A 23,560-nucleotide genomic window follows, 5' to 3' on the forward strand; every position below is an offset into this window, starting at 1 on the left:
TTCACGGCTTCAAGACAAAATAAAAATAATTCAAAATAAAAATCCCATGTCATATTATTTATTTATGATGTCAAGTATTAAAATATCAAACGTTCCACAATAAATGTGGTATTCCCAAAAGGGGTTAATCATGAACGATACATCGCCTTATCAATTCAATAACCACCGAAAAAAAACCCTAAACGTTTCTCTCCCCTCAATACTCCTAGGTATGGCTGGACATAAGAGGGAGCATAGAAGAGGGAGAGAGAGAGTGGGGTCGGTATAGGTATATCAACTACTACATACTACTTCATAATGCCATTAATAAAGATATCAATTACCTGCAAACATTCTATTTTGATTTGATTAAGTGTAAAAATAAAAAAACAATAATAATTTCATTATTAGAAAGAAATCTCAAAATTTAGTATCAATTAGACCATACAAGCGTTTGGTAAGACGCGTTAGCAGTGTAGTAAAACTAACTTAGTAAATAATAAAAGAAACGGAAATTTAACTTTCGCTCACCGTGATCATCATAATCATCATCATAGTTTTCCTTTGCCAAATGGATAATAACAAATCAACGAATAAATCCTCATTTTCAATAGAAAATATTTTAGAACAAAAATCGGAACGTAAAACGCCGTCCAATAGATTTGTCCATCACGAATTATCTCCTTTGAAAGTTGCAACAAAATCATTGAATTCACCTTCCTCCTCATCGAATGCGGATACTATGGTGACCTCTTCAAGTGTATCACAAACACCCGACATTGAACAGTACACAGCCTTTAAAAATCTCATCTTAAAAAATCCCGATTCAACAGCACTTAGTAGTACAATGTTGCCACATTTACAAACTCAGTTATTGACACCACATCCTGGATCGACGGCAGCGTCGGCATTATCTTCACCGACGGCCGCCACAACAAATTTACATTTCGATCATCTCTACGATCCTGCCGCCTCATTGTTCTATCAGCAAGTTTTGAATCTGCAAAAAAGTTCAGCATTTCTTATGCCTCATTTTCAGGCGGCAATGCTGGCCAATGCTGCTGCCAGTGGTGTTCGTGGTTCTACAACGCCGTCGGTATATTGTGAACCCTACGGTCAATTTATGGATTGTGAAGGTGAGTCATTGCGAATATTTGCAATAGCTGGGGAAATACCAGATCATATTTGATAAAATAAAAGCCGTTATTAATATGCCCAAATAGAGTCGTCAGTGCGTCATCATTCTGATTATGAAAAGTTACAATAAAAACCGCATGCCATTAGAGAATATGGAAGGTTGTATCATATTCAAAAAAAAAAAAATTCTAAGGCCCCATTAAGAAATTTCGGTTGTTCGCACAAAAAAATTTTTTTTCTGATTCAATTAAATTTTTAATTGAAATGTCTTCAATCATAGAGATGATAGTATCAATTAGAAACATTAAGTGAAGGTCAATTAAAAAATTAATTGGCCCAATAAAAAAAATTAATTGATACAATTAATTTTTGTTTCAATTGAAAAATTTGTTGAATAAAAAAAAAACAATTTTTTTCTAAGGCCCCATTAAGAAATTTCGGTTGTTCACAAAAAAAAAATCCGATTCAATTAAATTTTTAATTGAAATGTCTTCAATCACAGAAATGATAGTATCAATTAAAAACATTAATTGAAAGTCAATTAAAAAATTAAGTGATCCAATAAAAAAATTAATTGATACTATTTATTTTTGTGATTGATTTTTGTTTCAATTAAAACATTTTTTGAATCAATTAAATTGTTAATTGAATATTTCTTAAAACTCAATTAAAATTTTAATTGAAAAAATTTTCGTGATTTTTTTTCTGTGTTTGCATTGTTCGTAGGAGGAAAATTTTATTGAGACGTTCATTAATAGTAGGAAATTGTTCGTTTTTTATTTATCAAAAATATTTCATTGATCCAAAATTAATGAAAAATTTCGTTAATGTTACAAAGCTTTTAGGGAAATTTTGCTGTCATAAGGATTGCTAGTAATATACTACTATATACTAAACAACTCGTGTGACAGCTGACAGATTTATTCAAGTGGCAGTTTATCTTATTGTTTACAAGATTAAAAAAGCAATTTGATCTATTGCATTCGGACATAAAGTTATTCGTGTTGAAATTCAAGCGTGATAGTGTGGTTACTTTATATTTGGCTGGATAACCACAAGTGGCTATCGTTAGAGATCTCCAGCATTTAAAGGTGAATAATTCGTATGTTTCTCGTAACGTTACTCATTACCGTGATACTGGCAGTGTTGCATCGCGCCTAAAAAGTGGACGAAAAAAACAAACAGTAGCAACACCAAAAATAAACCGAAAAGTGAAGGGCCAGATTTAATCGAAATCCACGATGCAGTGCTAGAAAACTTTCTCATGAACTGAACATATCGCCAAAACGGATAGAAGACATATTGAAAAATGAGATTGCACAAAGCTATTGAAGATTAGAAAAGAGACAAGAGCTCACCAAAGCAAAAAAATTAGTTCAAGTGGAAAGATCCAAAGGATTTGCTTCGCTTACACAAAAGTTGCCAGTTACCGAATTGAATGATTTTCTCCGATCAGAAGCCATTCCAGATTTAGCCGTTTGTGAACAAACAAATTGATTGGATTTACTTGCCAAAGTTTAGGTATAACAGGTTGGCTGATAAGTCTCCGGTCTAACAAACAAAAACACATTTTTTTGTCAAAATTCGTTTTTATTATTCAACATAGTTCCCTTCAAGAGCGATACAACGATTATAACGACCTTCCAATTTTTTGATACCATTTTGGTAGTACTCCTTCGGTTTTGCCTCAAAATAGGCCTCAGTTTCGGCGATCACCTCTTCATTGCATCCCTGCGAGCATCCTTTTGAGGTCTGAGAACAAGAAAAAGTCGCTGGAGCCAGATCTGGAGAATACCGTGGGTGGGGAAGCAATTCGAAGCCAAATTCATGAATTTTTGCCATCGTTCTCAATGACTTGTGGCACCGTGCGTTATCTTGGTGGAACAACACTTTTTTTCTTCTTCATATCGGGCCGTTTTGCCGCGATTTCGACCTTCAAACGCTCCAATAACGTCATATAATAGTCACTTTTGATGGTTTTTCCCTTCTCAAGATAATCGATAAAAATTATTCCATGCGCATTCCAAAAAACAGAGGCCACTACTTTGCCAGCGGACTTTTGAGTCTTTCCACGCTTCGGAGACGGTTCACCGGTCGCTGTCCACTCAGCCGACTGTCGATTGGACTCAGGAGTGTAGTGAGGGAGCCATGTTTCATCCATTGTCACATATCGACGGAAAAACTCGGGTGTATTACGAGTTGACAGCTGTAAACACCGCTCAGAACCATCAACACGTTGTTGTTTTTGAGCTCGCGCGGCACCCATTTTGCACAGAGCTTCCGCATATCCAAATATTGATGAATGATATGACCAACACGTTCCTTTGATATCTTTAAGGCCTCTGCTATCTCGATCAACTTCATTTTACGGTCATTCAAAATCATTTTGTGGATTTTTTGATGTTTTCGTCGGTAACCACCACTTTCGGGCGTCCACTGCGTTCACCGTTAGTGGCAGCCCGATATTTTAGATTCACTTAGACTATTCAGTCCATTGTTATACCACAGCGGTGAACTTCTCTCTTATAACTGAGTGCTTCCCGATTTTAAGTTAAGCTCAATGACAAGGGACCTTCTTTTTATAGCCGAGTCCGAACAACGTTCCACATTCCAGTGAAACCACTTAGAGAAGCTATGAAACACTCAGAAGTATCACCAGCATTACTGAGAGGGAATAAACCAACGGTGAAAAGCTTTTTGGTGTTTGGTCGAAACTGGGTTTGAATCCACGACCCTGCGTATGCAAGACGGGCATGTTAACTATTGCACCACGGTGGCTCGGCTCCCTTGCCAAAGAGGTCAGCAGAAAATGTACACATTCGATTGGCCACCAGAACTCAAGCACTGCCGACGGTAATGGTCGATGATCCCTTCGAGCTCGTATTCATCGACCGTGGAGTCAAAATAAATGCCGAATATCATCGGGAAACTTTCCTAAAGACATTCGGCCGCTGACGATGACCATTGCAACAGGACTCAACACTATCGCATTCTGCCAAATTGGCTTAAAAATTAGGTTCATTTCTACCACACAAGGACCACAAAATTGTCCGGATCTCAACCCGTTAAACTTTTAGGCCTGGTGCAGTTTGGAGATTAAGATTGACTTTAGGTTAGATTAGGTATAGTGGCAGCCTACTGTTTTAGGCTCACTTAGACTATTCAGTCCATTGTGATCCCATAAGATACGGATCGCGCCTTAAGAAGTGATGGAAAATTAGTGCAACGGTTCTTGATATGATGGACATCCGTCCTATGGCAAGCCCATCTCTTCTGCGCCAACTTTGCACAACTTCCAAATCCAAAAAGAAAATTTTCACTACTTTTTTTGGCGACGTTCTTTTTGCTGGGAATTCAGTACTACACTGAAAAAAATTTTGTCGTGAGGCCAAAGATTTCATGTCCATAAAATGTGAATCGGAATTTTGCTTAGCATAGAAGACGCATTTCTCTGATATAAAGCTTTTTTTCCTTGTCTAAAAGTCAATAAACTTTTTGATGAAGTCGTTTTGCCTTTATACACTGAAAAAACAGTGAACCCATCAGGAAGAAAACTTTTTTTTAGAAAATTTTGAATACTTTTAGAAAATTTTGAATACTTTTAGAAAATTTTGTATATTTTTAGAAAATTTTGAATACAAATACGGCGGATATGCATATGTAAAACGGTTCGTCTTAGAAAATGTCGGGGAGAGGGTGTACCCTTTCCTCCAAATTTTTAAAATAATGTTCTGTATTCAAGTAGTTGGATAATCTTCTATATATCTTGTGAATTTTAAGTGTGGTTTGTCAAGGAAAGGTATCATTCTCCTCAACATATCTGAAAATTAAGCACTATATTATAATAACATACAAAGAATAACTGTTTCCCATCCCATAAGTGTGGTTTGTCAAGGAAAGGTATCCTTCTCCTCAACATATCTGAAAATTAAGCACTATATTATAATAACATACAAAGAATAACTGTTTCCTATCCAATAAATCGGAAAAAGCAAAAGTAGTAAAAAATTTTACCACATTAACATTTGCTAAAATCTTGGAAAATGATGCACCCTCTACGTTGGCTGCCAATTTCATGTAAATTTAAGTTCTTTACTAAAAAGGAGTCTAGCAGAAGCCTGCGCAAAAATCATAAAATTATGTACCGAGTTCCCATTAACGGATAACCCTATAGTTTCAATTTAAGAAAAAAAAACCGACAAAAGGGAACCCTCTCCCCACCTTCGCTCCACTCCGACCTGATATCGGACTATCGCGTACCCCATATTAATTTCACAGCTACTCAATGGTCCCTATAAATTCTATCGAAGTAAATCGACAAAGCTTATTTCAAATTTCCCCTTCCCCGACCAGATATCGAAAAATCATATACTAATTTAAAAATCATGTATAAATTTAATCACCTCCTCCCACGTTCCCTGTAAATTTCAAGTAGATCGGAGATGTTTAAATTTTGCTCTATTGTTTTAAAGGGACGTCACTTTCCCCGATACAATATCGACAAACACCGTAGTGAATAGCACCCCTAACCTTCCCTGAAAATTCTTCAAAACTTTCTTTCAAGTGTGGGGCAAGGAAGGTTGCCTCTTCATAACCTTCCCCCACTGCCTTTGCCAATTTCAAGAAAACTTAAGAATTTTTGTTTTTTTTTTGCAGTTTTAGAGGAGGACCTCCTCCCCGACCAAATTCCGAAAAGTGATGTAGCGTATCTTTTGTAAACGTCCCAGAAAATGTCAAGCAAATTATAGGCCTAAAGGGGCGGCCTCTCTTCCGTCCAAATATCACAAAATCAGGTATCAACTATAAATATCGTAACCTCTCCCCAGTCCTCTGCAAATTTCAAGTAACTCGGTAAAGTTTAATTGTTTCTCTGTATGTACTTAAGAGAAGCGGATGTCTCCCTATGCCCTTTTATTTTTATTAAAAAATCAGGAACCTGATATAAATTTCATAACCTCACCCATTTTTTCCGTAAAATTTCAGTCGGGGGAGTTTAGTTTTGTTTTCACTGTACTTTCAAAAAACACCGGGGCAAAGGGGTGGTCCCCCTCCCCGACGAAATATCGAAAAATAATGTAGCGGATTTTTGTCTAGATGCCAACCCCAACATTCAATGAAAATTTCAAGCAAGTCGCATAATTTTTTTCCAAGTTTCAAAAAGTAGGGCAATCATCAAGTACCCCATATTAATTCCATAACCTCACTGCATGTTCTCTGTAAATCTCAGATAATTTAGAGAATTTTAGTTTTTTCACTGTACTTAAAAAAAGTCGAACAAAGAGGAGGTCCCCCTCCGCCACAAAATATCGAAATATAAAGTAGCGTATCTTTGTGTGGATGCCAACCCCAACCTTCAATGAAAATTTCAAGCAAATTGGTCAACTTTGGTCCAATTTTCAAAAAGTCCGACAAAGGGGAGGCCCCCCTCCGCGACCAGGTGTCAAAAAATGAGGTACCCTATTTTCACCACATGGACGCCCCCTATGATCTCTGAAAGTTTCAAGTAAATCGGTTCAGCCGTTTCGGAGCCAACTCGGAACATACAAACAAACAAACAAATAAACAAACATAGATTGAATTTTATATATATAGATAAGTTTTTTTTTTGTAGTTTGAAGAAAAAAATTGGAGTTCAAAATTGCAAGAATGTCTTTAGTGACATACGAAGTTCATGATGGACACATTTTTAGTAAAATTTACAAATTTAAATAAATAATGAATTATTTTGTGATAAATACGAATTTAGTAAATCTTTATGCTTAACTTATGTATAATTTTTTCCCGTTGTTTAGTTCATTTAATTAACGTACACAAACAATTAATAGGGTAAAATAAACTTTCTCCAAACCCAATAATTCCATGAATTAAAATAGAGTTAAATTGGCTTTAGTGAATTAGAAAGTTCACTTTTTTTTTTGAGTGTACACCGAAAGAATTTTCTTCGTAAAAAGAACGAAAAATTTCGTTAAAAGTACGAAATTTGTCATTGTTTTACAACCAAAGAAACTTTTCATTAAAAGTACGAAATATTTCGTACTTTTTACGAAGAAAAGTTCTTCCAAAATTTTCGTAGTTTGTAAGAAAAAAATTCGTACTTTTTATGAAGAATCTTCGTACTTTTTATGAAAAATCTTCGTACTTTTTATGAAACAATTTCGTTCTTTTTATGAAAATGTTTCGTACTTTTTATGAAAAATATTCGTAGTTTTTATGAAAAATGTTCGTACTTTTTATGAAAAACTTTCGTACTTTTTTCTAAAAAATGTTCGAACTATTAGAAAAAAAATGTATAGTCGAAAGTGCATTTGGTTGTAGTTGCAAGTGTGAAAAATGACATCACTACTTTACATCTTAAGTTTTTGAATAATTTTTAGTTTTATTGCTTCACTTTCATTCATAGCGCGCTATCACCCAAATGAGAAGTAGCATAGAGTTGCATAAAAAATAGAATAAAGGAATACACTCAAGCACATTATAAAAGACAATTTAATGCCGCGAACGGAAATTTTACAACTTCAATGAAACTGAAATGTTTCGTACTTTTTATGAAGAAATTTTAACGCAGAATGTTTCGTAAACTATTCGTAAAAACTTCTTCACAAAATTCATGAAATATGAAGAAAGTTTCGTTAAAAGTACGAACTTTTTACGAAGAAAAGTTAATGTAGAATGTTTCGTAGAAGTTTCGTATATTCGTAAAATGTTCTTCGTAAAATTTAAGAAAATTAATGAAAATTTCGTTATTTTAATGAAGAATTCAGGAAGAATAGTTAATGAAGAATTCTTCGTAAAATTAACGAAGAGAACTCTTTCGGTGTAGTTAAGTGACGCGACTTAAAATTGGGTATCCTAAAATGAAAGAAATTTTTATTTGACTAAGGTCAACTGAAAAATTTTTTTCAAAATTAATGAGATCATCTTTTTGCATCTTGACTACAAAGCAAAAAAGCTTTAATAAATAGGAGGTTTTTTCAACACTTTATTTTAAGGACTGTTTTACTTGAAACAAAGCATAATAGTCCTAACATTCGCGCTTGTACTTGAGTCCCAAGTTGGAGTTTACAGTTAACCGACAATGTACAATTGACCGGTTCTGCTGTTAAGCCGCCAATGGCAAAAACTGAGTGTCAGATGCCATCGACAAAAATGGGTCAGCTTCATTTCCCCATCATGCCTTGCTTCTATTTGATTTGATATGCGTTTTTGTTTCGCAAAAAAACATCATTTGAAATTTATTGTTAATGCATAATATTGTGAGGGATAAATGATCCAAAATCTATGATAGTGTCCTATACATTTTGTAATCAATTTCGAGAGTATTGCACTTTTTTTCCCTAAACGAAATCGCCATTAGTTATTTTAAGGATGCCAATACTTGATAGGAATCCCTTATAAAGTTGCGAAACACATAATCTCCATGAAAAACAATCACAATTATTGATTTTCAAAAAAAAAAAGAATATCCCCCATTAAACTCATTAACTCTATGCTGACCTATTTCCACTTTTAATAATTCGGGAATACTTCATACAAAATGTAAACACGTCACAGTAGCCACCATGATTTCTGATTTGATAATCAGAAATTTGAACCATGTAAACAAACATGTATCTATACGAAATCAAGTGTTGGCGCCAATGCATAACACAAAATAAACATAATTGAAAGCAATGCACAGCACTGTGTTTTTTTTACCATCTCTTTCATTAGATGATGTTTGGTGTTCGTTGTGTACTTTTGTGTATTTTATTGAAGAGTAAATCAAACAAAAACAAAAATGAACTCCCTTCAGGGTGTTACGGGCTACTACTGTTAATCTAGAACACATTCAGCATTTACCTGTTGGCGGCTATGAGAATTGACAATGGGGATACTATGATTACTCGATTAAAGAGCAAACGATCACATTTATTAGAAGAGGGGGTGTCTCGGTGTTTAGTTATTGTTGTTGCTCTGAGAGAAGTGAGTGAGTGAAGTGAGTTAGCTGGATGTTATCATGTCCAACATATAAAATACCCCAAAAATGCTATTAACAGCGATTAATAGACGTGAGTTATGTCCATTATTAATGCGAGGTGATAAAAAAATCAAAAACAACAACAACAAAAGTTATAAAGCTAAATCAATAACATTACCAATATAAATACGTATGAGACATTTCAATGTTTCTATGAAAGGGAATTATGGGGAATGAAGATAAGATCGGGCAATACGTAAATTTTACCTTTTTACATTTTGTACACCCATCGCAAGGTTTGTCATTTAAGTTGTAAAACATTCGATTTAGTTAAAGCTGAAAAAACTGTATCTATCTGGGCTTTCGTAAGCCCACCTTCAATCCATTTTTTATATCCATAAATCTTACAACCATCCAAAATCGGTATGCCTTACATACCGATTTTGTAAAGCCCCATAATAACAAAAATGTAAAGCAATTACGTCAATTCTCAACTTCCAGGGGATTTTATATAAAACAAGGACATCACTTATCTGTCTCCTAATGCTTTCTTTAACACATACTCTGAGCATTATGGTAAGGTTAGGTTAAAAACTGATACACACAATAATGAAACTGTCATTATGATTGAGGCAACGAAACCTTTCATTATCATAACAAAAGAATTTCATGAAGAAAATGAAAATGTTCATTAATAGTATGGAAGGTTTCGATATTTAATAGAAAAATCATTAGTATAGGTTAAAGTGGCAGCCCGATTTATTGTCGGGCTCATTTAGAATATTCAGTCCAGTTTCATTGTATTTATAAAATTTTTCTTTTGGCTTAATTTGAATGACAAATATCATCGTTAATATCATGAAGCTTTTTGTACTGATGAAGCTCATATATCTTCGTATCAATCTATGTATGGTCCCCAAATTTACAGGGTGGTAGACATGTAATGCAACAAAGTAAATCGCCACATGTTTTTTTTGTTTTTTTTTTTTTAATTTTTTTTTCCAAAACAAAACATTCCGGAATAACATTAAATTTTCGAATCAGTTAAGATTTTGCCACATGTAGAATTCTACCAAAAAGTTTAGATTTTTTACTGTTTGGTAAATTGGTAGAACTTTTGATGTTTTGTTAGATTTTGCAAAATAGTCCTTTGAAACTAAGAAGTACTTCGCTAATTTTCTGTAGAAATAAAATGTTGAAAAAATTGTCTACAGAAATAAAATTTTTGCAAAATTTTCTATAGAAATAAAATTCTTGCAAAATTTTCTATAGAAATAAAATTTTGACAAAATTTTCTACAGAAATAAAAATTTTGACAACATTTTCTATATAGAAAATTTTCTAAAATATAACATTTGAGCAAATTTTCTGAGATATAAAATTTGAGAAAATTTTCTATAAAAATAAAATTTTGACAAAATTTTCTACAGAAATAAAATGTTGACAAAATTGTCTACAGAAATAAAATTTTGGCAAAATTTCTATAAAAATAAAATTTAGACAAAATTATCTATAGAAATAAAATATTGAAAATATTTCCATAAAAATAAAATTTTGACAAAATTTTTTATAGAAATAACATTTTCTATAGGAATTTTTTATGGAAATAAAATTTAGACAAAATTTTCTGAAGAAATAAAATTTTGAGAAAATTTTCTGAAGAAATAAAATTTTGAAAAATTTTCTATAGAAATAAAATTTTGAAAAAATTTTCTATAGAAATAAAATTTTGACAAAATTTTCTATAAAAATAAAATTTTGACAAAATTTTCTATAGAAATAAAATGTTTACAAAATTTTCTATAGAAATAAAATTTTGCAAAATTTCTATAGAAATAAAATTTAGACAAAATTATCTATAGAAATAAAACTTTGAAAAAATTTTCCATACAAATAAAATTTTGACAAAATTTTCTTTAGAAATAAAATGTTGAGAAAATTTTCTGTAGAAATGAAATTTTGAGAAAATTTTCTATAGGAATAAAATTTTGAGAAAATTTTCTATAAGAAATGAAAATTTAACAAAATTTTCTATAGAAATTATATTATGAGAAAATTTTCTATAGAAATAAAATTTTGAAAATATTTCTATAAAATCTAAAATTTTGAAAAAATTTTTTATTGAAATAAAATTTTCTATAGAAATAAAATGTTGAGAAAATTTTCTATAGGAATAAAAATTTTGACAAAAATTTCTATAGAAATAAAATTTTTGCAAAATTTTCTATAGAAATAAAATTCTTGCAAAATTTGCTATAGAAATAAAATTTTGGCAAAATTTTCTAGGAATAAAAATTTTGACAAAATTCTCTATAGAAATAAAATTTTTGCAAAATTTTCTATAGAAATAAAATTCTTGCAAAATTTTCTATAGAAATAAAATTTTGACAAAATTTTCTACAGAAATAAAAATTTTGACAACATTTTCTATAGAGAAAATTTTCTAAGATATAACCTTTGAGCAAAATTTCTAAGATATAAAATTTGAGAAAATTTTCTATAAAAATAAAATTTTGACAAAATTTTCTACAGAAATAAAATGTTGACAACATTGTCTACAGAAATAAAATTTTGGCAAAATTTCTATAAAACTAAAACTTAGACAAAATTATCTATAGAAATAAAATATTGAAAATATTTCTATAAAAATAAAATTTTGACAAATTTTTTTATAGAAATAACATTTTCTATAGGAATTTTTTATGGAAATAAAATTTTGACAAAATTTTCTGAAGAAATAAAATTTTGAGAAAATTTTCTATAGAAATAAAATTTTGAGAAAATTTTCTATAGAAATAAAATGTTGACAAAATTTTCTATAAAAATAAAATTTTGACAAAATTTTCTATAGAAATAAAATGTTTACAAAATTTTCTATAGAAATAAAATTTTGCAAAATTTCTATAGAAATAAAATTTAGACAAAATTATCTATAGAAATAAAACTTTGAAAAAATTTTCCATACAAATAAAATTTTGACAAAATTTTCTTTAGAAATAAAATGTTGAGAAAATTTTCTGTAGAAATGAAATTTTGAGAAAATTTCTATAAAAATAAAATTTTGACAACATTTTTTATAGAAATAAAATTTTCCATAGAAATAAAATGTTGAGAAAGTTTTCTATAGAAATAAAAATTTTGACAAAATTTGCTATAGAAATAAAATTTTTGCAAAATTTTCTATAGAAATAAAATTCTTGCAAAATTTTCTATAGAAATACAATTTTGGCAAAATTTTCAGTTGAAATAAAATTTTGAAAAAAAATCTATAAAAATAATAAATTTGGATAAATTTTTCTAAGTAATAAAATTTTGACAAAATTGTTCATAGAAATAAAATTTTGACAAAGTTTTCTACAGAAATAAAATTTTGACAAAATTTTCTATATACACTCATATACAAAAAAGTGAACTCTCTATTTCACTAAAGCCAATTTAACTTTATTTTAGTTCATGGAGTTATTATGTTTGGAGAAAGTTTCCTTTACTCTAATAATTTTTTGCGTACGTTAGTTAAATTAACTAAAACCGAGGAAAAAAAATAAATTTTCTTGAATTTGTCGAAAAATATTTACTTATTTTAGTGACATGGGCGTGATGCCAGCGTTTAGTTAAACTTTTCTAAAAATATTCAAAATTTTCTAAAATTAACCGAAATTTTTCTTCCTGGTGGGTTCACTGTTTTTTCAGTGTAAATAATTTTTTGAGAAAATTGTCAAACTGTTTGAGATCTGATTGATGGCCATTGTGTCGAAGAAATGAAGTGAGGAACCTCCGCTTTATGCCATTCTTACTTGACGCGTACTGAGTCCTACTCTACCTACTGTCTTTAGAACATTCTCCCTTTTGACCCCACGATCGATGAATACGAACAGGGAGCGACCATCGTCCGTTACGACAGCCCACATCATTACCTTCGTCGGCTCTTTAGTTCTGGTGACCAATCGAAGGTCTAAATTTTCAACTGACCTGATCATTTTGTTTTTCACAAACTGCTAAATTTGGAATGGAGAAAGCCAAATTCGGTAACTGATCACTTTTGTGCAAACGAAGCAACTGCTTGGCTCTATCCAGTCTAACGTTTTATGTGCATCGGTGAGCTCTTGCGCTTTTTGGACCTTCATTGGCTTAGTCCAAACTCACTTTTTCAACCAATTTGAACCAATTGTTTGTTTGAATTTAATCCAAAGATTCAATATTTCAGCTAATTTAAAGATTATTTCGTGAAATGAATAATGTTCTTTTTTACTTTAAGGAAATATTGCCTTACTTCAAAGACATAAGACCCAATTTCAAGAGAAACATTTTTGGAATTTAATAATTAAAACTTATTTATTTTCAAGAAATGTGTCCTTAATATTGTGTAAATTGTGTATCCTAAAATTAAAGTTGCATAATCTTTCATATTAGGTCAGTGCAGGAGAGAACGATGGTCCCAATCATCAATGTAGGGTATAATAATTTCGACGTAAAACCAGAAATAAAATATTAATACACACACTTTTATCAATTCACTAATAGCCTAAATTATTTTAAATTTAATTTGATAATTATTTTGTCGTTTTGAAGACAGCACCAATAACAATTGCCTATCCTGCTGCTATAACTGCTGTTATCATCGAATATTTTTTTGGGGGTGATAGCACTCAAAACGAATAACTGTTAATAACGTTTTTCGAACGTATTCATAATTTGTTCTGAGTTGTTGTTTTTTTCATGCATTCTATTAGCGTATGAATAACAAATCAATTCATATCGGTAATCTTTTTTTTTACGTATGCTCATTTATTATACACGGGTAGATAGATATACTATGTGAGAATGTATGTATGTATGTAGATGGTGAAGGTAAAGTGCATTTATAATTTAATTGATTATTTAGTAGCAAAATTGATTGCTAAAATTATCAATATATATTTATATAAGTATTCATATTTATATATTTAGAAGTCATGTGCCCTTTGCAAGTAAAATTTCCAGTTATTATTCTAATTAATAATGGCAACAATATTGTTCAAGAGAATTCTTTTTGTTATTGGCATTTAGAAGCAAAACAGTATGTTTATGTGTGGGTGTGTATAACTCTGCGAATAAATGTGTAATTGATGTGAGTAAGAACCGTTATTCATTTCTATTACCATTCGAAATAGAATATTGCCCATAGTGTTCACCAAAGAGGCGTATATGTTTTTATTATTACCTCTCAATGTTATTATTGTGCTCTATCTCTTTCTGTTGCTTGCTATAGATGGATTCAAGCTATACAATGTAAGCTAACCAATCAGCATGAAGTATTACTCCATTATAAAATTATATATAATAGTGGTGGTGGCATATACATGTGCTTGGCTGCCACATCGTTGTCTATTTTAGTATTGATTCCTTCATATATATGTTCGTAAGAGACTACAAATGAATTTAGTCATCACTGTTGTCAGTTGTATTAAGATTTTAGAGATGGTTACATGTAAAAGTTAAAACGTCATGTAGCGTAACACATTTTTCATATTTTAAATTTCGCGATTTTCAAATATCAGTGAAGCAAAAATATGACTATAGTGTGAACAGTGTACAATGTTTATTTCTATAAAACTTAGAAATGCACAACCAAAAGAAAATTACGTTTATCCGGAACGAAATTTAAGACAAAGGAAATTCCCTCTTATCACAAAAGTGTTTTCTTTAAGAACACATAAACTCAAGTATATAACAGACAATGCAACGATTGTCTCTAATAATCTTTTTTGTTTGCTTTTAATGAAAATTTATTTCCCTCAAAAGAAACATCGCCTGTCTAAAATTGCTTCTTCAGAAAAGAAAACTCTTAATAAGTTATATTTTCTCAGTGAAACTCCATATTACAAATAGTGACCAAACTAAATGAAAATTGCTTTTATTCGTAGTATAATTTTTTACCGGATTTTCACTAAAACATGGTAAAAAAAAAATAAATTAGTAATTTCTGGCTAATGCGTATGAATTTGCCAAACTCTTATATTTTTAATTTATTCTCGTAGTGGGAGTCGGTACTACAGATAGTATGTATTGCCAGTTGGAAGCACTGGTGCCAAACGTATCAAAAACAATCTAACAAAATTTGAAGAAATTTTTACCAAATATAAAGATAAAAAATCTGTTTAAATATTCCATGGATTGTAAATGTGTAAAATTTTAAATGTTTTTGCGATTTTAGCTTGCGCCAAAAAGGGAAAGTTATTACTTCTACAAACAAAGGAGAACTTACTCACCTTGGGACTTTGACCTAACACGAAAATTAAAATATTTAATTTAAAGAAAATTTTATTTCTATAGCAAATTTTGTCAAAATTTTATTTCTATAGAAAATTTTCGAAATCAATTTATTTCTATAGAACATTTTTGAAATAAATTTCTATAGCAAATTTTGTAAAAATTTTATTTCTATAAAAAATGTTGTCAAAATTTTATTTCTATAGAAAATTTTCACAAAATTTTATTTCTATAGAAAATTTTGTCAAAATTTTATGGAAAATGTTGTCAAAAGTTTATTTTTATAGAAAATTTTATATATTTGCTATATAAATTGTCATTTATATAGCAAAATTTTTGCAAAATTTTATTTCTATAGAATATTTTTGTCTAAATTTTATAGAAAATTTTTGTGAAAGTTGTATTTCTATAGAAAAGTTTTGTGAAAATTTTATTTCTATAGATAATTTTTGTTCTATATAAAATTTTGTCAAAATGTTATTTTATATAGAAAATTTTGTCAAAATTTTATTTTTATAGAAAATGTTGTCAAAAGTTTATTTTTATAGAAAATTTTTTATAGAAAATTTTGTCATTTATATAGCAAAATTTTATTTCTATAGAAAATTTTGTCAACATTTTATTTCTATAGAAAATTTTGTCAAAAAAAAAAAAAAATTGTCAACATTTTATTTCTATAGAATATTTTTGTCTAAATTTTATAGAAAATTTTTGTGAAAGTTGTATTCCTATAGAAAAGTTTTGTGAAAATTTTATTTCTATAGATATTTTTTTTTTTTTTGTTTTATATACAATTTTGTCAAAATTTTATTTTTATAGAAAATGTTGTCAAAAGTTTATTTTTATAGAAAATTTTTTTATAGAAAATTTTGTCATTTATATAGCAATATTTTATTTCTATAGAAAATTTTGTCAACATTTTAGTTCTATAGAAAATTTTGTCAAAAAAAAATTGTCAACATTTTATTTCTATAGAATATTTTTGTCTAAATTTTATAGAAAATTTTTGTGAAAGTTGTATTTCTATAGAAAAGTTTTGTGAAAATTTTATTTCTAAAGATAATTTTTTTTCTATATAAAATTTTGTCAAAATGTTATTTTATATAGAAAATTTTGTCAAAATTTTATTTTTATAGAAAATGTTGTCAAAAGTTTATTTTTATAGAAAATTTTTTTATAGAAAATTTTGTCATTTATATAGCAAAATTTTATTTCTATAGAAAATTTTGTCAACATTTTATTTCTATAGAATATTGTGTCAAAAAAAAATTGTCAACATTTTATTTCTATAGAATATTTTTGTCTAAATTTTATAGAAAATTTTTGTGAAAGTTGTATTTCTATAGAAAAGTTTTGTGAAAATTTTATTTCTATAGATAATTTTTTTTTATAGATTTTTTTCTATATAAAATTTTGTCAAAATTTTATTTTTATAGAAAATGTTGTCAAAATTTTATTTTTATAGAAAATGTTGTCATAGTTTATTTCTATAGAAAATGTTGTCAAAATTTTATTTCTATAAAAAAATTTGCTAAATTTTTTTCTGGTTTCTACGAAACGAAAAAATTGTAGGTCGCAATAGCACGGTTACCAGAACAGGGATATTTTCCCCAAACATGAGATTTTTTGCGTGATTGGATTGATTTCTTAACTACGGAGTTTTGTAAGGGATTGGCGATTGTTCTATAAAGTTTCCACAGTCATTATTATGCATAGTAATAGTATAAAGTTGGAGAAGGTTTAAATTTATAAAATAATACCAATGTTGGTCTTTATCGCTTTCCTTTTGACCTAATTGTACTTGTCTTGTTGAATGACCGAACTATTACATTGTAAAATTTCTTTATATCTCTTCAACAGTCATTTCATTCTAATTTTACTAATTTATTTTTATTTTTTATTTCAGCCTTTCCCGCCTCAGCCTCAGCCGCCGCGGCACTCTATTGCAATGCTGCTGGTTATCCCGGTTTTTACATGTCCGGCTTTGGAGTTAAACGCAAGGGTGGCCAAATTCGTTTCACATCTCAACAGACTAAAAATCTCGAAAATCGTTTTATATCATCGAAATATCTATCGCCAGAGGAACGACGACATTTGGCCATACAATTGAAATTGACAGATCGTCAAGTGAAAACATGGTTTCAAAATCGACGAGCTAAATGGCGTAGAGCCAATCAAGCAAAACGATCGGCTCATTATACAGCTACCATGCAACAACAGCAGCAGCAATCATCAGCAAATGCTGCAACATCATCCAGTATAACGAAAACCAATGGAATATCACCGTCCAATAAAACGAATCTCCAATTAACGGAAGAGGATCGTCAATTTCTATCGGAAAATGATGAAAGTGATTTGGATACGGATGAAGAAGTTTATGTTCAAGATAGACCAAGATCAGAATAACAATGGCGGACTATGTCTATGGTTTCACCAAAAAAAGAAGGAAAATATTGTACATATAATTATTTTTTGTTCTCTTGTTAAGTTTATATTTTAGTGATTACAGATTCATGTTTCAATGAACTATGTATTTTTGCACAGCATTTATTAGAAGATAAGAAAATTGTTAGTTTACTTAATATAAATACAAATGTAAATAGCAAAAAAAACCAAAATAAATTAGAAAGCTTTAAATCTCTGATGAATTTCTCATCCTCTTAAGGTAGAATTACATAAATACCTCAATGCGTACTATGCGTCCGATGATTGAAGAGTTGAAATTTCAATAGAAAATTATCTCAAAATTTTATTTCAATAGAAAATTATCTCAAAATTTTATTTCTATAGAAAATTTTCTCAAAATTATATTTCTATAGAACATTTTGACAACATTTTATTTCTATAGGAAATTTTCGCAAAATTTTATTTCTATAGAAAATTTTCGCAAAATTGTATTTCTATAAAAAAGTTTCGCAAAATTTTATTTCTATAAAAAAGTTTCGAAAATTTTATTTTACTCGTATAGAATTATTTTTATCAAAATTTTATTTCTATAGATTTTTTTTTCAAAATTTTCGCAAAATTTTATATCTATAGAAAATTTTCTCAAAATTTTATTTCTATAGAAACTTTTCGCAAAATTTTTATTTCTATAGAAAAATTTCGCAAAATTTTATTTGTATAGAAAATTTTGACAAAATTTTATTTCTATAAAAAATTTTGTCAAAATTTTATTTCTATAGAAAATGTTGTCAAAATTTTATTTCTACAGAAAATGTTCTCAAAAATGTTATTTCTATTTTCAATATAAATAAAATTTTGCGAAAATTTTCTATAGAAATAAGATTTTGCGAAAATTTCTTATAGAAAAAATCGCAAAATTTTTATTTCTATAGAAAAATTTCGCAAAATTTTATTTGTATAGAATATTTTGTCAAAATTTTATTTCTATAAAAAATTTTGTCAAAATTTTATTTCTATAGAAAATGTTGTCAAAATTTTATTTCTACAGAAAATGTTCTCAAAAATGTTATTTCTATTTTCAATATAAATAAAATTTTGCGAAAATTTTCTATAGAAATAAGATTTTGCGAAAATTTCTTATAGAAAAAATCGCAAAATTTTTATTTCTATAGAAAAATTTCGCAAAATTTTATTTGTATAGAAAATTTTGTCAAAATTTTATTTCTATAAAAAATTTTGTCAAAATTTTATTTCTATAGAAAATGTTGTCAAAATTTTATTTCTACAGAAAATGTTCTCAAAAATGTTATTTCTATTTTCAATATAAATAAAATTTTGCGAAAATTTTCTATAGAAATAAGATTTTGCGAAAATTTCTTATAGAATTTTGCCAACATTTTATTTCTATAGAAAATTTTGCCAAAATTTTATTTCTATAGAAAATTTTCTCAAAATTCAATTAGAAATTTTCGCAAAATCTTATTTCTATAGAAGATTTTCGCAAATTTTTATTTATATAGAAAATTCTTTCAACATTTTATTTCTCTAGAAAATTTTCGGAAATTTTTTTTCTATAGAAAATTTTCGCAAAATTTTATTTATATAGAAAATTTTATCAACATTTTATTTCTCTAGAAAACTTTCGGAAAATTTTATTTCTATAGAAAATGTAATAAATAAAGTTTTTGTCAACATTTTATTTCTATAAAAAAAATTGCAAACATAATATGTTTCCTGTAACTATAATATATTTGCAGCAAACATGTCATGGTTGCAGCAAACATATTATGTTGCAGCAAACATAACATGTTTGGCACCAAAAATAACATGTTTGTAGCATAACATACTATGGTTGCCGCAAACATAGTATGTTTGCCACAAAAAATAACATGCTTGCTCCAAACAAACATAATATGTTTGGCACCAAAATTAGCTTGCATGCTGCAAACATAATATGTTTCCTGTAACCATAATATGTTTGCGGCAATCATCATAAGTGTGGAATAAACATATTATGGTAACAGGAAACATAATATGTTTGCAGCAAGCAAGCTAATTTTGGTGCCAAACATATTATGTTTGCAGCAAACATGTTCTTTTTGGTGCCAAACATATAATGTTTGCTGCAACCATAATATGTTTGGCACCAAAAATAACATGTTTGCTGCAAACATTATATGTTTGGCACCAAAAACAACATGCTTGGTGCAAACATAATATGTTTGCTGCAACCATAATATGTTTGCTGCAATCATAACAAGCAACAATAACACGTTTGCTGCAAACATATTATGGTTGCCACAAACATAGTATGTTTGGCACCAAAAATAACATGCTTGCTCAAAACATAATATGTTTCCTGTAACCATAATATGTTTGCAGCAAACATGTTATAGTTGCAGCAAACATGTTATTTTTGGTGCTAAACATAATATGTTTGTGGCAACCATAATATGTTTGCAGCAAACATGTTATGGTTGCATGTTATGATTGCAGCAAACATATTATGGTTGCCGCAAACATATAATGGTTGCAACAAACATATTATGGTTGCCGCAAACATATAATGGTTGCAGAAAACATATTATGGTTGCAGCAAACATATGTTTGCTGTAATCATAACATGCAACCATAACATGTTTGCTGCAAACATATTATGGTTACAGGAAACATATTATGTTTGAGGCAAGCATGTTATTTTTGGTGTCAAACATATTATGTTTGTGGCAACCATAATATGTTTGCAGCAAACATGTTATGGTTGCCGCAAACATATAATGGTTGTAGAAAACATATTGTGGTTGCAGCAAACATATTATGGTTGCCGCAAACACATTATAGTTGCAGCAAACATGCTATTTTTGGGTCAAAAATATTATGGTTGCAGCAATCATAACAAGCAACAATAACACGTTTGCTGCAAACATATTATGGTTGCCACAAACATAGTATGTTTGGTACCAAAAATAACATGCTTGCTCCAAACATAATATGTTTCCTGTAACCATAATATGTTTGCAGCAAACATGTTATGGTTGCCGCAAACATATAATGGTTGTAGAAAACATATTGTGGTTGCAGCAAACATATTATGGTTGCCGCAAACACATTATAGTTGCAGCAAACATGCTATTTTTGGGTCAAAAATATTATGGTTGCAGCAATCATAATATGTTTGCGACAACCATAATATGTTTGCTGCAAACATATTATAAGAGAAGCAAATTTCATCCGATCCGGCTGAAATTTGGTACATGGTGTTGGTATATGTTCTCTAATGACCATGCAAAAATTGGTCCACATCGACCAATATAAATTGATTCCCAGATTTGCAAAATTCATCCGATCCGGTTGAAATTTGGAACATGGTGTTAGAATGTGGTCTCCAACAAACACGCAAGAATTGGTCCATATCGGTCCATAATTATATATAGCCCCCATATAAACCGTCCCCCAGATTTGATTTCCGGAGCCTCTTGGAGGAGCAAAATTCATCCGATCCGGTTGAAATTTGCAACGTGGTGTTAGTTAAGGCCGCTAATATCCATGCCAAAATTGGTCCATATCGGTCTATAGTTATATATAGCCGATCCCCAAACACACAAAAATTGATCCATATCGGTTCATATTCATGGTTACACTCGAGCCAAAAATAATCTACCAAAATTTTATTTTTATAGAAAATATTGTCAAAATTTTATTTCTATAGAAAATTTTATTTCTATAGAAAATTTTATTTCTATAGAAAATTTTGTCAAAATTTTATTTCTATAGAAATTTTTTCCAAATTTTATTTCTATAGAAAATTTTTTCCAAATTTTATTTCTATAGAAAAATTTTTCCACATTTTACTTCTATAGAAAATGTTGTCAAAATTTTATTTCTATAGAAACTTTAAACTTAATTATATACGTATTTAATCGTCCTTTTTTAGTTTAATATATACCAGGTATGGACTATGTGGTATATATTACGGTGCTAGGAAGTTGAATGCGTAGCACCGAAAAATAAAATAAATAAAAACACAAGGATTTAATTTTCTTTTCAATAATCTTTCAATAAAACGTAATTTTATTGAATTTTTTGGGAGACAATATTTGCCTTTTTTACAAAATCGTTGTTACAAGGACGTAATCCAATAACGAATAAAAACAAAAGCTTAGACGCCGAAAGACGGTAATGGCGCGACTCGTTAGAAAAATGTAACGAATTGTGCTGAAAGCACAGAGCTGCATCCAGAGCTTAGGTTACATTTTCTAACGTGGGGGAAATTGTCATTTTACATTATTTTAAGTCCCCATCTAACGAATAAATTTTGATCATACGAATTTGAACTTTTTTTTAAGATACCTTACCATCGGCAAGTGTTACCGCAACCCAAGTAATTCGATTGTGGATGACAGTCAACCATAATATGTATGCAACAAACATATTATGGTTACAAGAAACATATTATGCTTCCAGCAAACATGTTATTTTTGGTGCCAAACATATAATGTTTGCTGCAACCATAACATGTTTGCTGCAAACATATTATGGTTGCCACACCCATAATACGTTTGGCACCAAAAATAACATGTTTGCTGCAAACATTATATGTTTGGCACCAAAAACAACATGCTTGGTGCAAACATAATATGTTTCCTGTAACCATAATATGTTTGCTGCAACCATAATATGTTTTCTGCAACCATAATATGTTTGCTGCAACCATAATATGTTTGCTGCAACCATAATATGTTTGCTGCAATCATAACATGCAACCATAACATGTTTGCTGCAAACATATTATGGTTGCCACAAACATGGTATGATTGGCACCAAAAATAACATGCTTGCTCCAAACATAATATGTTTCCTGTAACCATAATATGTTTGCAGCAAACATGTTATAGTTGCAGCAAACATGTTATTTTTGGTGCTAAACATACTATGTTTGTGGCAACCATAATATGTTTGCAGCAAACATGTTATGGTTGCATGTTATGATTGCAGCAAACATATAATGGTTGCAACAAACATATTATGGTTGCCGCAAACATATAATGGTTGCAGCAAACATGCTATTTTTGGGTCAAAAATATTATGGTTGCAGCAAACATATTATGATTGCTGCAACATGTTTGTGGCAACCATAACCAATATGTTTGTGGCAACCATAACATGTTTGCTGCAATCATAACACGCAAACATAACATGGTTGCTGCAAACATATTATGTTTGCCACAAAAATAGTATTTTTGGCACCAAAAATAACATGTTTGCTGCAAACATAATGTGTTTGGCACCAAAAATAACATGCTTGCTGCAAACATAATATGTTTCCTGTAACCATAATATGTTTGCAGCAAACATGTTATGGTTGCCACAAACATATTATGGTTGCAGCAAACATAATATTTTGACCCAAAAATAGCATGTTTGCTGCAACTATAATATGATTGCGGCAACTATAATATGTTTGCTGCAACTATAATATGTTTGCTGCAACCATTATATGTTTGCGGCAACCATAATATGTTTGCTGTAATCATAACATGCAACCATAACATGTTTGCCACAAACATAACATGTTTGCTGCAACTATAACATGTTTGCAGCAAACATATTATGGTTACAGGAAACATATTATGTTTGGAGCAAGCATGTTATTTTTGGTGCCAAACATATTATGTTTGCAGCAAACATGTTATTTTTGGTGCCAAACATACTAAGATTGTGGCAACCATAATATGTTTGCAGCAAACATGTTATGGTTGCATATAATCAAGCAGCGTACCAGGCAGGTTTGAACAGGATTCATGAGGATACTGTAGCTGAAGTGGTGAGAAG

At 29.7% G+C, this 23,560-nt stretch overlaps 1 protein-coding gene across 1 annotated transcript; it reads left to right on the top strand.

Moving 5' to 3' along the window:
* The first annotated feature begins 550 nt into the window (after positions 1–550).
* Positions 551–17,873, top strand: HHEX (Hematopoietically expressed homeobox). The gene is made up of 3 exons (XM_075291755.1): positions 551–818; positions 882–1,115; positions 17,229–17,873. Exons 1-3 carry the CDS (start codon positions 551–553, stop codon positions 17,726–17,728), a joined length of 1,002 nt encoding a protein of 333 aa, XP_075147870.1. The 3' UTR covers positions 17,729–17,873.
* The last annotated feature ends 5,687 nt before the right edge of the window (positions 17,874–23,560 follow it).

Source organism: Haematobia irritans, chromosome 1 (genome assembly GCF_050003625.1).
Source record: "Haematobia irritans isolate KBUSLIRL chromosome 1, ASM5000362v1, whole genome shotgun sequence".
NCBI classification, from domain to species: Eukaryota; Metazoa; Arthropoda; class Insecta; order Diptera; family Muscidae; genus Haematobia; species Haematobia irritans.

Coding starts and splice junctions, on each gene's coding strand:
- HHEX (XM_075291755.1), top strand. CDS start 551: ATGGATAATAACAAATCAACGAATAAATCCTCATTTTCAATAGAAAAT. Junction 819..881: donor TCCCGATTCAACAGCACTTA/GTAGTACAATGT, acceptor GATCGACGGCAG/CGTCGGCATTATCTTCACCG. Junction 1,116..17,228: donor TCAATTTATGGATTGTGAAG/GTGAGTCATTGC, acceptor TTTTTATTTCAG/CCTTTCCCGCCTCAGCCTCA.